This window comes from Macrobrachium nipponense, chromosome 40, assembly GCF_015104395.2.
Source record: "Macrobrachium nipponense isolate FS-2020 chromosome 40, ASM1510439v2, whole genome shotgun sequence".
In the NCBI taxonomy this organism is placed as follows: domain Eukaryota; kingdom Metazoa; phylum Arthropoda; class Malacostraca; order Decapoda; family Palaemonidae; genus Macrobrachium; species Macrobrachium nipponense.
Window position 1 is genome coordinate 1,842,151 of NC_061101.1, and position 16,780 is coordinate 1,858,930.

General features: G+C 37.2%; 1 protein-coding gene across 1 annotated transcript in view; it reads left to right on the top strand.

Moving 5' to 3' along the window:
- Window positions 1–16,780, top strand: part of LOC135212256 (uncharacterized) — a 68,648-nt gene that overhangs the window by 49,471 nt on the left and 2,397 nt on the right. Inside the window, exons 2-3 of the mRNA XM_064245699.1 lie at window positions 197–383; window positions 9,639–9,739. Coding sequence (XP_064101769.1) covers window positions 197–383; window positions 9,639–9,739 — 288 coding nt within the window. The remainder of the gene's footprint in view (window positions 1–196; window positions 384–9,638; window positions 9,740–16,780) is intronic.

The following is a 16,780-nucleotide window of genomic DNA, read 5'->3' on the forward strand; positions in this document are numbered from 1 at the left end:
ACCTTTGAAAAAGGTATAAAACTGAATACTATTGTCACCAATTCCTTACCCTCGAAAACGTACTAAAATTGCCTTAATAACATTTCCACATGGCAAATCCATTGTCACCAATAATATTTTAGCGTAACTCTTCCAGTACACCACCGCATCCTTACCTCCTGATCGCAGTTCCTCACAAGTCCCTTATCTTTCGCAGACGCCTACAGCCGCGTGGAAGGCCCCGAGGAGAGAGTGGTGGCGTCGGGCAGCGATCTGCGTCTGGTGTGTATCATCGAGGGCGCCTCTTCGAAGCCCAGCTACGTTTTCTGGTACCACTACGAGAGAATGGTCAACTACGACGCGGCCAGGGGCATCACCGTCACGCAGACCTCTCCCATGCGCAGGTGAGGGGTGAGGGATTCTAGGAGGGAGGGAGTTGGGGAGGAGGGGAATGTCCTTCGTTGTAGGTCAGTGAGGGTCTCGACTTTCATTGACCTCTAATGAAAGGTCAGTGAAGGCCTCCTTCACAGACTAAAGAGAAGGTCTATTTTAGTCTCATTTGATGCCATATCTTATTTGCAAATTGTCTTTTGTTTTAATGAAGGTCTGCTTTGCCGGTATATAAATACTGACAAGAGTCCATCCTAATTGTAAATTTAACAATGCAAGGACTCGTTGTTTTAAATAATTACAAAATGGTCATTTCATCATATTACAGAATTGAGCATTGCATTTATTACAGCGCTTGTAATCGTCAGTTTAACGGATGCGCTCTCTAAAAATATATAATTAAATGCCGTGAAATGAAATTTGGCTTAGCAACCAATTCATCCTTTTCTTTGCGTGTGTTGTTGCTTGAAGCTTTGTTGCCGAATTTGCCTGAAGTTACATTAAGAGGTCGGTTGCCTGATGTACCTTCTTTTTCTCCTCCACTGTCTTTTGTCGAAGGCAACGTCATCCTCCACCTAACCTCTTCTCTCCATAATATCTTCCTCCACTTTGCCTCGCCATCTAATTCTCCGTATCCCTCTCCATCTTCTTCCTCTAAGAGGCTCCTCCCAAGCTCTCTTCACTTCTGGCTATGCAAATTGATGTCGTAAAAAGATCATTCTTAATATTATTTTTTTTTTCTTTTTGGTTTATCACAGTCCTCCAATTCGACTGGGTATTTATAGTGTGGGGTTCCGGGTTGCATCCTGCCTCCTCATTGATTATTTTGTATTTTTTATTATTGTTATTATTATTATTATATTATTATTATTATTATTATTATTAGTTAACCCCTATTCAAATGGAACAATTCTAGTACATAAAATCAAATATTTAAAACAAAAACAGATGAATTAACAAACTGATGAATATATAAAAAAAGATGAAATATTAAAATACAATTTTAGTCGTACTAGGTTCACAGGCTCTTGAAATTGTAGCCATTAAACCTCCCCCTCCCCCCCCCACCCCCCAGAAAAGGAAATGAATGGAATAGTAGCCATTTAAACAAACAAAAATAAAACTATACAAATCAATTAAATAAACGCTAGCCATGACAAAGTATCCTTCCTCCGACAGATAGACTCTCTCTCTCTCTCTCTCTCTCTCTCTCTCTCTCTCTCTCTCTCTCTCTCTCTCTCTCCTCAAATGCAAGCATCTAGATAGGCAGATAGAGACATAAACGCTGATCACTCTTTGATTTGGGAACCTCCAATCCAGTTTTTTTTTTATTTCATTTTATTTTTATCTGGAATTATCTCTCATATCATAACTGCGTATTATTCAGATATTTACTGTCCTCTCTCTCTCTCTCTCTCTCTCTCTCTCTCTCTCTCTCTCTCTCTCTCTCTCTCTCTCTCTCTTTTCAAACGTTAACCTCTCCACCCTTCATTCTAAGTCACAGCTCACAAGGCATTATTGATGACGTCACTCGTTAAATGTCAGTTCCTTCATTCCTTCCTCCTCCTCCTCCTCCCATGTCAGTCAGCGTCTTCTCTGACAGAATCTCCTCACCACACTTGTCACCTGTCCGTCTTTTCACACACTTTTTTTTTATCCAAATCCCTTTTTTGATAAAGATTATTATTCCAATTGTTTCTATCATAATTGCTCTATATTTATTTTCTCACAATTTTTTTTTATCCAAGTCTCTGGTTTTATTAATATTATTATTTCAGTTGTTTATCATAATTGCTCTATATTTTTTACACACTTTTTTTTATCTAAGTCCCTTTTTTTTATTAAGATTATTATTTCAATTGTTTCTATCATAATTGCTCTATATTTTTGTCACACTTTTTTTATCCAAGTCTCTGGTTTTATTAATATTATTTCAATTGTTTATCATAATTGCTCTATATTTATTTTCTTACACACTTTTTTTTATCCACGTCCCCGTTTTTATTAATATTATTATTTCAATTGTTTATCATAATTGCTCTATATTTTTTTCTTACACATTTTTTTTCAAGTCCCTGGTTTTATTAATATTATTATTCCAATTGTTTCTATCATAATTGCTCTATATTGTTTTCCTACACACTTGGTTTTTCCACGTTCCGTTTTCTTAATATTCTTATTTCAACTGTTCTTATCATATAGTTACTCTATATTTTCCTTACACACTTTTTTTTTTTTATCCAACTCCCGTTTTTATTAATTTTATTATTATTTCAGTTGTTTATCATAATTGCTCTATATTTTTTTTCTTTCACACTTTTTTTATCCAACTCCCGTTTTTATTAATTTTATTAATTTCAGTTGTTTACATAATTGCTCTATATTTTTTTTCTTTCACTTTTTTTATCCAATTCCCTGTTTATAATATTCATTATTTTAAATTGTTTTCTATCATAAGTGCTCTTTTTTTCTTAATACCTCTCTGGTATATTCTGTCGTATTGTGCTTTCACTGTATTGTCCCGCGTCAATTCACAGTAATTTGCATATTCAGCGATGATTTGAATGCCAGTAATGACAGTGATTATAGAGAGAGAGAGAGAGAGAGAGAGAGAGAGAGAGAGAGAGAGAGAGAGAGAGAAAATCATCCTGAATCATTCTTATTGCATATGCATTATTTGTTCGAATTCGCGCCTGCGCGATAGTTCATTACCTGGAATATTATTTTTTTTTTCATCTTCTTATCTTAGACATCCTATTCGTCTGGATGGTATTATTATTTACTTATTATTATTATTATTATTATTATTATTAGTTATTATTATTATTATTATTATTATTATTATTATTATTTTAAAAGACTTTATTAAAGAGTCTACTCCCATATTATTATTATTATTATTTTATTATTATTATTATTATTATTATTATTAAATTATTATTATATTATTGCTAAAGAAGAAATTCACAATCTCGTGACAATCTGTGCTATTAAAAACCCACAATTATATAGTAATTGTGTTGTACATTTTACGTAGAAATAGAGTTTCCTACTTATCTGTGTTATTTTTATTAGACATATTATTATTATTATTATTATTATTATTATTAATTATTATTATTATTAGAGAGAGAGAGAGAGAGAGAAGAGAGAGAGAGAGAGAGAGAGAGAGAGAGAGAGAGAGGAGCTTAAGATGGAATGTTTTTTTGAGGTTTATTGCATAAGCCACCCAAAGAATTATTTAAGCGTTGATCTTGACGTCTTTTCCAGTCACGAGTTAAATTTGGTGTAAATTCATTGTCATCTCTCGAGAACTTATAGTAACATTTCTCTCGCCTTTTCAGTCTCATGCGATTCATTGTGTCAATTATTATTATGTCTCTTTTTCCAAAGTGTATCATTGTATCGATTTTCATTATAGCTGCCTTCTGAAATGCACTTATTTTATACATTTTCATTACGGCTTTTAGAAAGTATGTCATCATGTTATTTGTCATTATATATATATATATATCTGTTTTGTAAAGCGTGTCATTATAATATATATACGTATATATATATATATATATATATATATATATATATATATATATATATATATATATGAATATCATCATATCTTTTCCAAAATGCATCAACATAACAATTTTCATTGTATCTGTCTTCAAAAATGTATCATTACGTCCATTCTCATCATACCTGTTTTTCCAAAATGTACCATTATATGACATCTGTTTTCAAAAGAAAAAAAAATTATCATCACACCCACCCATTTTTCATCATGCGCATCATATCCGTTCTCTAAAACGTATCATTATATATATCTAGTATAATATATATATATAGTAATATATATAATATAATAATATATTTGTCATCATATGCCCGATTCCCAAAACCTTCCCAATTGCTTCCAGTATGTCAAATCCAGGATACTTCGTAGTTCCAAATCCAGGATAATTCATTTATACATCCTTCGATTCCTTTTCATGTCCCCCGCAGGGGGAGGGGGGGGGGGGTGGGGGGGGGGCGGGTGTGACGGGGGCTGGGAATCCTTCATTATCTAGCTCGGCGATGTCTCTTGTCTGTTCAGGATATGTGAAAGCGTCAGTAAAAACTGCCTCTGAATAGATTGTAGGATGAGGAATCGGCTTTTTCGTTTTGGAATACGAGAAGAAGAAGAAGAAGAAGAAGAAGAAGAAGAAGAAGAAGAAGAAGAAGAAGAAGATGGGGGAGAGGGGGGGGAGGAGGCGTTTTTGCCTGTAAAAGAGAAATTATTAACGTTTATTCTGTCCGACGCTTTCCTGCTCTCTCTGGGGCAGTCTGCTAAATCGATAGATGATATTGGGTTTCCGTCTGTCACTAGATTTTAGCGTTCGCCTTTGCAGTTGCAACCAGGTGCAACGTTGCAACAGCGGAATTTCGGGAAACACAATACAAGGTGGGCCAAAGGGGCCCCAGCCAGGAAGGAGGCGCTTTCTTCCTTCGGGCCAAAGTTTTCAACCTTCAGCCTTTAGCGGTCTGCCGTGGTTTTTTGTTTTATGAATTCGTGCGAGGCTACAAAGAATGGATACAGTCTCTGTTCGTATTCACCAAGCGTCGGATATCTGTAGCAGCATCTGGCGTCTGTCAGATGGTTTTCTGGTCAAGAATTCGACCTTCAACCTTTAGTGGTACACTGGTTTTTGTTTTGATGAATTTGCGCGAAGATACATAGAATGGATACGGTTTGTTCATTTCAATCTCCAAGCGTCGGATACCTGTATATCATCTGGTACCTGGCAAATGCCATGCCTGCTGTCTAAATGGTGTTTTGACAGACAGACGTAATATATAGGGTTGGAGATTGATCGACATCTCTCTTCAAATTATAACAAAGCCCTGTATAGGCATTATTAAAGGGTGTCTTCGGTATCCCCTCGACCCCAAGCTGCACACACACACAACTTGTCAGCCTTTTATCGACCTCCATTTCCTCTTCCTTTCTTCAATCTTGCTTTCCAACCTCTCTAACCTTTAGATCCTCGTATGCTGCACCTCCATTATCATCTGTATCTCTGTGTCTCGTCTCTTCATCTCCCTCTTTTCAATGTGCCAAGCTCTAATGACCGACAGTGCCCTAGTGCTTGACTTGACAGCCTACGTAGATTTCATTTAAAAAGTAAAAATCCAAAACGAATAAATTCACTCATTTGGATCTCTGGTTCGGAACGTGAAACTGCAATAGATTTATCATCGGCGTTCCCAAATCTGAGCTGTTGTTTGTTGAGGCCCATCTCGATCCCTTCCGAGAAGGCGAGAAGACTAGCCCGTTCGAGACAGAAGGACTTGAAGGACTTATACTGTACGGGGAAAAGAAGGCGCATCTCCTCCTCAGGAATAAAAGAATGAAATATGAAAATGAAAGAAGGCGCACGCCTCCTTCGACGCTGCTCAAATTAAGAAGGGAAGGGAAGATAGCTGATGTACTGTCGCTGCCACTTCCAGGAGATGATAGACCTGTCATGCGAAGGACTTAAACTAATTTCGAAAGAAGAAGAAGCAGCAGGAGGAGAAGAAGAAGAAGAAAGAGGAGGATGAGGAGAAGAGAGAAAATTCAAGGTTTTACTAGCGCCTCGGCTTAGCGTTCGTACCCTGTCAAGAGATTTGAGATTTATGAAAGCCGAGAGAGAGAGAGAGGAGAAGGAGAGAGAGAGAGAGAGAGAGGAGAAACACCATCGAAGATTTTGTGAACGAAACAGTTAAGACGCTTTGGTAGGAACAGATCAGATAGTAGCCTAGTAGATACTCACTTTATATATATTGTGACGAAGTGCCAAGTATCTGGTTACTACACTTACCATTCATTAACTGATACCTCACAAAAGCCAGACACCTGAACCCTCATCACAGGTATTAAACGAACTGAATACTCTAAAGGCAACAGTGATCCCTTAACAACTTACCAGTATTGCAGAAAATCAGACTAAGTTCATCAAAACAGGTGTGAGGTAATCTTGTAAGTAATTAAATTAATCAAAGGGCATCACTCCATCAACAACTTTAAAAGTCTAAGTATTTCCCTGATTTCAGAAGTCTAAGTACTTCCCTGGTTCTAAGTCACTTCAAGTAAATTGAAGGAAAACAGATTAATCACCACTCTATGTTTCTACCTAACATAAATATAATCATAATTAAATGCAAATATACTGGTGTAAAATAAAGAAAACACTTATAAAAATTTTAAATACAAAAATTTATTATTAAACTCAAAATTTACAAGTGAAATTCACAATATCAGGGAAATTTACTGTTCCTTGAAAACAAAGTAAAGTTTAATTAATTCTTGAATCAATTAAGTAAAATTAAATCAAAATTAATTTATCACAAAATTCAAGAATATTAATTCAATTGAAATTCAAAAGTGTTAGGCAATAATTGAAAATTAGAAATTAATTCACAAGTGCTAAACAATAATAAAACTTGAAAAGAATTCTAAGTAAATGCAAATTAATTCACAAGTGTTAAATTTAATTAAATGTGCAACGACTAATTAATGAAAATAACTAAGTCAATTAAATTGTGAATGCAAATGAAAATACAGAAAAATGTGGACAATATCAAAATAAAAAGGCACACTTCAACAAGAAAATTATCAAATGCACAAAAACGAAACAAACACAAAACACAAAAATTTGCAATGCGTAAAAGTAAATCTTTTCACTCAAAACATTGTAACCATCAGTTTTTACCAAACCACTGTTCCTATCAGTTATTAGTTAACCACTGTTCCTATCAGTTATTAGTTAACCACTGTTCCTATCCGTTATTAATTGCAACTAATTAAAATATAACACACTTTACCTTTTTGGTATACCAACTTCTTTCTTTGCTACAGGCTTGTTTTACACTTTCACAAAAACCAGGCGCCTTTACAACAACAATGTTTGTTCAGATTCCACAAAAAACACTATTTAACAGTAAATAAACTCTAAGAAATATCAAATATGAAATTCTCAAGTTACGAGTGACCATTCAAATAAGTACGAAATCGTTATGTTACTTTTAAAATCAAAAGTGCTATGCGATGGAGAGAGAGAGAGAGAGAGAGAGAGAGAGAGAGAGAGAGAGAGAGAGCTCTGAACGCCTCGAGTATCTAAGATCTAATGAAATTCTCTTCCTTTCGGAAGCTGGACAGTGGATGATACAAAAACGTTTTTGGGCAATAATTCTTCTAGAAGCTTCGAAATCTTACGCAATTTTACATACAAAATGTGTAATCTGCACGTGGCTTTGATCAAAGACATACACATATGAGACGATTCCGTTCAAAAAAGACACGTACTTGATTCGATCGACCGAAGCAGAAGCCCCTTATCACACATGATGACAGATTCCCAAAACACATTGAAGATTCGAGCTCGCTTATCAAACGTGTTGACAGATTAGGAAAGCAAACGGAGATCTCAGAGTTCCTCTAATCGTTCAGTGCTGACATAAATAAGGGAGGGAAACAATTGCAGTTTCGAATGGACAAAGAAAATCTCTCTCTTTCTACATTCTACGTTATATATATATTCTTTTACATTATGTTATGCGAAATCTGAACACACATTTTAAACATCCTCTCTCTAAGCTATCTAGGAATCTGAAAAAATGTTGCACAATTCTTGTACACAATATTTTATACAATCAAAGAGGAGATATATGCATTTTGAAAGTAGCAATATATAATATATATATATATATATATATATATATATATATATATTAGAGAGAGAGAGAGAGAGAGAGAGAGAGAGAGAGAGAGAGAACTAACGTATATAGGTTATAAATGTGTATGTACCACCGTCTGGTATCAGAAGTAGACAAACTGACGTTTAGTACTGAGAGAGAGAGAGAGAGAGAGAGAGAGAGAGAGAGAGAGAGAGAGAGAGAGAGAGAGAGAATTAACGTATATAGGTTATAAATGTGTATGTAATACTGTCTGGTATCAGCAGTGGACTATGGACATTGAGTACTGAAAGAGAGAGAGAGAGAGAGACTCGCCACGTACTGACAGTCTCACCAAGCTCTTTCGTACTCTGTGGCAATATGAGTTGAAGGGCTCTCTCTCTCTCTCCAAAATAAAAAAACTAATTCCACCTATAAAAAATTGCGTGCGTTCACAGTAAAGTTGTCTCATGCATACAAGCATTTTTTATTTTGTTTCATTTCCAAGCACGAACTCATCACTCTCTCTGCAAATGACAAGCAATGACGGACGTAATCCCGTAATTGTGCAAAGCATATCGAAGTTGCTATTTATAGCGAGGAATGAATTCCTAAAAGACAGGGTAATTCTGGGGGGGCCCGTGTGTGGGGGGGGGGGGGGTTGTATTAGGAGCCATTAATCTTCCTCTGACACCGCTTCCTAAACAAGAAGATTTTATTTACCCAGTCTGAGTTCCATGACCTCTGGCTAAAGCTAAGTTTTTTTTTTTTTTAAGTATCAGAAGTTGATTGTGTATCAATATGTCTCGGGTAGTTTATTGCGTATACCAAGTATATGCCAAGTATATCGCTGTATACCAAGTAATGCTTGACAGTGCAAGATTCTTCTGTAAAGAATGAGTGAAATATATCTAAGTAAGATTCTTCTTCCTTTTCCTATGTTGTAAAGGTGATCGTATATCATTACACCTGATTTAACAGCTTTTACCTATGAAACTATAGTAGATTCACATCACCCGTGCATCTGATGTCTAGGCCAGTCCCTTACGACGCTCCTGATTGGCTGTTGATAAGCCAATCACAGGGCTGGAAACTCTGTCTCTCGAGAGTTCGCATAGGCAGGATATATGTCCCACCTCTCCTGAGGGATACTTTTGAAAGACGTATCCCTCAGGAGAGTTGGAAGATATATACATCCTGTCTATGTGAACTCTCGAGAGAGACTGAGCGTATCCAGCCCTGTTATTGACCTATCAACAGCCAATCACGAGCGTCGTAAGGGACTGGCCTAGACATCAGATGCACGGGTGATGTGAATTTACTATAGTGTCCGGTGCCAAAAATTTCCAAGAACAAAAAAAAATCTAAAAGCGAAAGAAAACGTACCTTATCATAAATTTACCTTAAGGTTACTATAAATAAATTCATTATAAATTAACTGCATCCAGGAACATTCAAGAATCTAAAAACTGAAATTTACATCGTTATAAGTTCAACAGATCGCCCCCCCCCAAACCCCCGCCACCCCGCCCGCCCCAATAATATCCTAGAAACTAAAAGTGTCTCTCTTTCCACAGCACTCTGGCGATAAGCGAGGTGACGGCAGATCACGCGGGAAACTATACATGTCAACCATCGAACGCTGTTCCCGCCTCCGTCAACGTACATGTTGTGGCTGGTAAGTATATACAAGTCCCTCTCTCCACTGACAGGGTACTATAGTAGATTCACATCAGCCGTGCATTTGGCGCCTTGGCCAGTCCCTTACGACGTTCCTGATTGGCTGTTGATAAGCCAATGACAGGGCTGGAAACTCTCAGTCTCTTGAGAGAGTTCACATAGGCAGGATGTATCTTCCACCTCTCCTGAGGAGAATTGGAACATACACCATGTCCATGTAAACTCTCGAGAGAGACTGTTTCCAGCCCTGTCATTGGCTTATCAACAGCCAATCAGGAGCGTCGTAAGGGACTGGCCTAGATGTCAAATGCATGGCTGATAGAATCTACTATAGTATAGTTAGTACTTGACGGCATATTAAAGCATCTAAGTATTCGAGTAATATATAAGTCTGTTAGGGTTACCTACTATGTTTACCTTCCTCTAGGTGATACCGTGCTATCAGTCCTGTCTTGATTTTCTTTTGTTTTGGTACACTGATACGAATTGATTCACAAACTTATTATTTTTTTTCTTTAACCAATACTCTATTCTGTTCTTTTACGGTAGACCATTTTATCTCTTAACCACGTTTTAGTTTTATATATAATATATTAATATATATATATAGTTATATATATAATATATATATCTAGTATATATATATATATAAATATATATCGTTAATTATTGCGAAGTGATAAAATAATTTCTTTGTCCAAATTAAACAACTGGCTAATTTAACAGAAACTGGGAGGGACGAAATGAAATAATCATGCGAGCTAAAATAGCGACAAACGCCATTACACGGGAAGAGGAAGAGGAAGAGAGAGAGATTAAAACAGGAAGGACCGAGACTCTATAATGAAATAAAACGAGAAATAATTAAAAATTCCCCCCGAGATTGAAATCGTGCTCTAATCCAAAAACAGAAAACTGGGATTAAAAAAGAAAACGGAAAACGAGTGAAAACGGGATATTTTAGTGATTACGAAGAAATTGCTCACAAGGATGAGTTACATATTAATGAAGATTTTAGCGTTGCCGTTGGTCATTTCCCCATTGTTTTGTGTTATACTCAAAGTCCTTTCGTCGGAGAGAAATAATGGAGGAGTCTTGAAAGTATATGGATGAGGGGAAAGTATTCATTGATTGACAGAACCAGTCCTGATAGCGAATCTTCGTTGACAACCATTAAAATAAATATTAAGGGGGGGGGGGCGGTGAAATTCCTAATAAAAGCAGGAAATAAATGAGAGGGGATGAAGAAATGAATATAATCTGGACTGTAGACAAAAATTAAAATATGGAAGGGCTGAAAATAGACTACACGAACGCCAGAAATTTAATTTTGTGTTCTGTTGCTGTTTTATAGTGCTAGGCCTATGTGATCTGCTCATTCGAGTTACCATGATGTCTGATTTTTTTGTTTCATCTTAAAATATCTAGAACATAAATGATAAACATTCACTTTACGCTTTAAAATCTTAAGTATTACATGGTTTTAATGCAGAGTTACATGGCAGTCGAGCAAACCATTTATTATTTCTTGAGTAAAAAAAAAAAGTAATTATAGAAATATAATTAGTGGGAATCTTTGCAAGCTTTTGTTAGCCGCCCCCCGCCCCCTTCACCCCGATGACTCGAAATTATTAATGGTGGCTTGTCTTATGTTCCTTAATAATGATCTGTTAGAATTAATCAGCTTACCACCAGCTGTCACTCGCTGATGAGCGGTATTGTGCCGATATACAATAAGTCTTGGGAAAAGGGAATGAAATCTGTGATGTGTAATCTCTCTCTCTCTCTCTCTCTCTTCGATGCCAAAGGAGTTTAGTCAGGCTTTGAAACCAATTAAAATATCTTTTAATAAGGTCGGTGTGAGGTTTCGTTAGAAAATATTTTTTTATATATATTTGGATCTTGAAAATTGATCTTAGACTTTCTTTTTTTAGAGTTTTATTATCAGCAAATGTGGATAGTAACTTAACATTTAGTCTCGAGTCCCCCTTAATGTTAGCGTCTTCAAATCTCATCACCAATTGTTTTAGCTGCGAGATATCGGTCTAGGTTATCGTTGGAATAACTTTATTTTTTTTCACTTGTTTTCCAGCTTTCTATTCATTAGTACTTGAATCAGACAAGTCTTTTTTTAATAGCTGGATGGATCTTAATGTCTCAAAGCTCACTTAAACAAATGCTGCTTCGTGGAACCATCTTTGATAAAGCATTTTCCGTTATAGTCGTGGTGCGGGTATGACGTCACAGCTGGCGGAGGTTTTCAACGGAATTATAGACTTGTCTGGTCGTTATAGCGAGTCTAAACAGAAATGGATAAACGAGACTGCATGACCAGGTCACGAACAGGTATCACAAAACACAGTTGCGTGTCGTGACAAGGCAAAAATATGAAAATAAAAATGGCTTCACAGCACTTCGTAAACATGACAAGCGCGGAGCTTATAGGCCTAATACTTGCCAATTTTACCTGCAGCTCTTTTCATCATCTGCATCGGTTACAGCAATTTCAACAGTTTCAACAATAATAATAATAATAATAATAATAATAATAATAATAATAATAATAATAATAATAATAAATCGTAATTAGGAAAAAACCTCATTGGATTTCGTAAACATGACGAGCACGGAGCACATAGGCCTAACACTCGCCAATTTTACCTGTAGCTTTTATTTTTTCAAAAAATACATTGAGTTACAGCGAACTCAGCGACTGTAGCATTGACAATAATAATACTAATAATAATAATAATAATTCTAAATCACCAAACGTCATCACACTTTTGTTTGGAGCGCGCAGTCGAACAACGAATAATTGAATCGCGGATTAATTTAGAGCGGCTCCCCGTAGCTGGTGTTTACTCTAATCAGAGTAAATGGATGATGAAAAATGCACAAGTCACGTAAATTACATCGGTAGTCGTAGTAATTGGATAACGGGGGCAATACCCCCGCGACGGAATGGGCAATTATTGAATTTTGAATGTTATCGCACGTAAATTGACTTAATTTGACCCCTTGTTCCTCCCCTCCATTCCCCCTCCGCCTCCCCGACCTCCCAACGAAAATATGTATTTTATGAAAATATTCAGTTTAATTAATACTAAATTGGCACACTGGATATTACCTGATGGACGCTAATTAGGAGTGGTCTTCTGCCTCTCTCTCTCTCTCTCTCTCTCTCTCTCTCTCTCTCTCTCTCTCTCTCTCTCTCTAGGTATTCATCTTAGTCATTTGATTCTAAACCTAGTACTACTGTTTAACTTTCTCTCTCTCTCTCTCTCTCTCTCTCTCTCTCTCTCTCTCTCTCTCTCTCTCTCTCCAGGTATTCATCCTTAGTCAGTAGATTCTAAACCTAGAACTACTGTTTAACACTCTCTCTCTCTCTCTCTCTCTCTCTCTCTCTCTCTCTCTCTCTCTCTCTCTCTCTCTCTCTCTCTCTCTCCGCGCAAATCTGGCCACCTGTGAGTGGACACCGCTCGAGTATTTACGATTACGATCGCCAAAGATTTTGGCGAGATGAAATTATTTTTCACTAGTCTCATAACTGGCACACGTCAGCTCCTTAACTTACGTCGTGTGCGCAGGTGTCTTGGCTAAAAGAAGAAGAAGAAGAAGAAGGAAAACAAAGCGCTTTTTCTTCTTCTTCCTTCCATGAGGATCCCGTGAGACGCATGTGGAGTACGAGAGAGAGAGAGAGAGAGAGAGAGAGAGAGAGGTGGACGTGTCACAAAGACATGAATCTGTAGTACGACGGCGGAGTTATTTCAATTATCTCTTTAAAAACCGCTGCTTTTTATGCAACGCGAGAGAGATCTGTTAATTAAAACTCTCAGATGACTTACTTGCCACAGCTTTCTTTAACCCCCCCCCCCCCACACAAAGAAAAAGTTTAATGACCAAACTAAATTAGTTTTGTCATCCCAGTGAAAATAAATTGACCCGCGGACCACTATATTTCTTTTCCAAGAGATTATTTCGGATTAATTTTTCTTTTCCTTCTGCCTGTTTTTTAGAATGAAAACTAATTTGGATGACTTTTTTTTTTAACACAGATGGAATAACTGTTTCACGGAACAGTAAATTCAAGTTTCGTATTTTCTTTAATGTACTACTACGTGCTACCCTTAGCAAGTCTCGAAATAAGTAGAAATAGGCAGTCGTGGTTACGTAGATCTGTGGTTGATTACTTTGATGAGATGTGATTAAGGATTTCAGGTGTGAAATAGATCTGTAATCATCAGTAGACGAGTGATACTACCTACCTTTATAAATCCAAAGACTCGTTCTATTCTTATTTAAGGGTTACTGACTGTAATCCATGGGTCCTACTACTTTTCCAACGGCTCTGATGCGTGGTAAATGATCTCTCTCTCTCTCTCTCTCTCTCTCTCTCTCTCTCTCTCTCTCTCTCTCTCTCTCTCTCACTTGGTCTACCATCTCCAGTATCAAGGGCACACGTGGAAGGTGAACTGGCAACTTGTCGTAGAATTTGATATCTCCCAGAGAAGTCCCTCGATCGTAATTACAGAAAATGTAATCCAACCTCTTTACAAAAATGAGAGAGTCTGCCCTTTAAAAAAAATAAAGGTTGTTTGTCGTGATGTGTTCAGTTTTCTGTTTCGTCTCCACTTCTTGTGTTTGATACCACCCGTACCTGGCATTATTTGGATTATTAATATCTCACACGAGAAGGGATTCTCTCTCTCTCTCTCGCTTCAGATAGTGACGTGGATCTGAAGGAGGAACTGGAAGAGAGGTTGACCAGTAACAGTGAAGAAAGGAAGCAGGACTGGGGGCTAAAGTAAACTGCTAAAAAGCTAGTGCAGCCAGGCACCAAGGAAACGCTGCAAACACCAAACCCTTACAAACTTCTACGTATGTTGTAATTTAGCAGAAATCTACTCGATGCCTCTCTGCATATTTCTCTTCAACGTTATTCCCTGTTCATATATTATGCGTGAAATAAAACGCCAGGAGCATCAAGGAACATCTATAGATGGAGGAAGGACGCATAAAAATTAGAATGTAGTGTAAACAACTGAAAGAAAGGGGAAGAATGCTTGCCCTTAGTACTACTATCCCGAAGGTGACCCCAGCACACGCATTGCTGCGCGCTTCGATATCATTCTCAAGATTGCCTTCATTAGAGAAGAGTGAATAAATACATCTCTTCGCTCCAAAAAAAAAAAAATAAAAAAAGACAGAGGTCTGTGTGTATGTTGGGGGTGGGGTGCAAGGAAGGGGTTAGGAGTTGGGGGAGTGAGGGGGGATGGAAAGTGAATGGTGAGCCTTTTGTTATTCAAACACAATGGTGCACTAACTCTTGTGTCTCTCTCTCTCTCTCTCTCTCTCTCTCTCTCTCTCTCTCTCTCTCTCTCTCTCTCTCTCTCAGATTGCGTGATTGTATATTTACCTTCACTTAGACTTGGAAATTCCACAGACAAGTGTTGTTGAGATGTGCAGTTTAAACTGGTAAATATTGCACCCATGTTATAAGTCTGTCTTGGCAGGCAATTCCATTACACCCGTCTTGAACTACGTACCTTGACGTGTCATCAATAAACTTTTTAAATTATCATTTGATACATGAATGCCCGTGAGTTATACGTTTTATGTTCACTTCAGTCCACATCAATAAAGCAAACTTGCGTCGTAATATTCATATCCCATCAAAATGTTTCGGGCGCTTGACAGTTGTAAATAAGCAAATTAAGTCACTAAAAACTCAGACGAAAAACATCTTAGCAAATAAATCAATATTACCACGTTTATCATCCATGGTACCTGGGACTCCAGGATTTGTTCGTAGTTCTTTGTAGAGTCTGGCCATGCAACGTTCACATCCTGTACAGAAAAGTGAACCAAGTACTAATTTCACAAACAACTCGAGCTTGAAATGAAAGTACTAATAATTTTTTTACTTCAGTATAAAGAGTAAATTTTTCCCTCTCTCTCCCTCCCTCTCTCTCTCTCAACTAGACAACTTAAATTGGGTATTATTTAGCCCTAACTTGATCAGGTGCAAATGCATGCCACTGTTCCTCGCCACTGGCTGCCTTTTGGGAAATGTGACAGGAAAAATCACCATTATGGAGATGAACAGTTGAGTCTAGTGTGGTTCGCTGCTCGCATGTCAACTCTCCCACACAATCCACCTTTTATCCTTTCTTCCCTTTGCAAATTTTCTTTGGACCATGCATTCCCTTTTGTATACATACAATATACCCCACGCTCAGAAAGAGACAGAATGCATTATATATATTCATGAGAATGCATTATATTTCTTTGGACATTTAACGAAATGCAAACGAATACGAACGCACGCTCGCTGAAATGTCAGGAATTTGGAATAATAATTGCTTTTGGTTTTTGAGAGCTCTGAACGCCTTAATAGTATGTATTGCAGACATCAAAGATCGTGCATTTCGAGTACTGTAATTTATTACTTTTCCATGTAAATTCCATCGCAAAGTAGGGAGGTCTTGTGGAAGGGAATAATCCCTTTCTTCAGTGTATGAGAGAGAGAGAGAGAGAGAGAGAGAGAGAGAGAGAGAGAGAGAGAGAGAGAGAGAGAGAGAGAGAGAGAATGTGTATTATTATATCAACAATATCTTGAAAATAAATTATTTTGCAAATGTATAACATTTGAGATAATATCATTTGCATTTTTCCTAGGTGTACAAACCAGAGGCTTTTATATAGGAATACCTTTCAGCACAAGTTGGAAACCAGTTAAAACTTGGCGGTGCAGTTGAGGTGGGACTAAATATTAAAGGCTCTGGTTTGCACACCTAGGAAAAATACGAATATACAAAATTTATTTGTTTCTATGGGAATACAAACCATCACCTTTTATTTATGAAACTGACGTCTTAGGATGGAGAGGTCAGCCCCCTAAAACTGACTGGAGTTGATACTCACCATAGAATTGCCATGATCGTGGTTGCCTACTAAGCAGGGGGGAAGAAGTATGGCTCCTGTAACCTCCTACCAGTCTGACGAAAAAGTTGGCAGAGTAGAAGGGCCCTGGAGAACT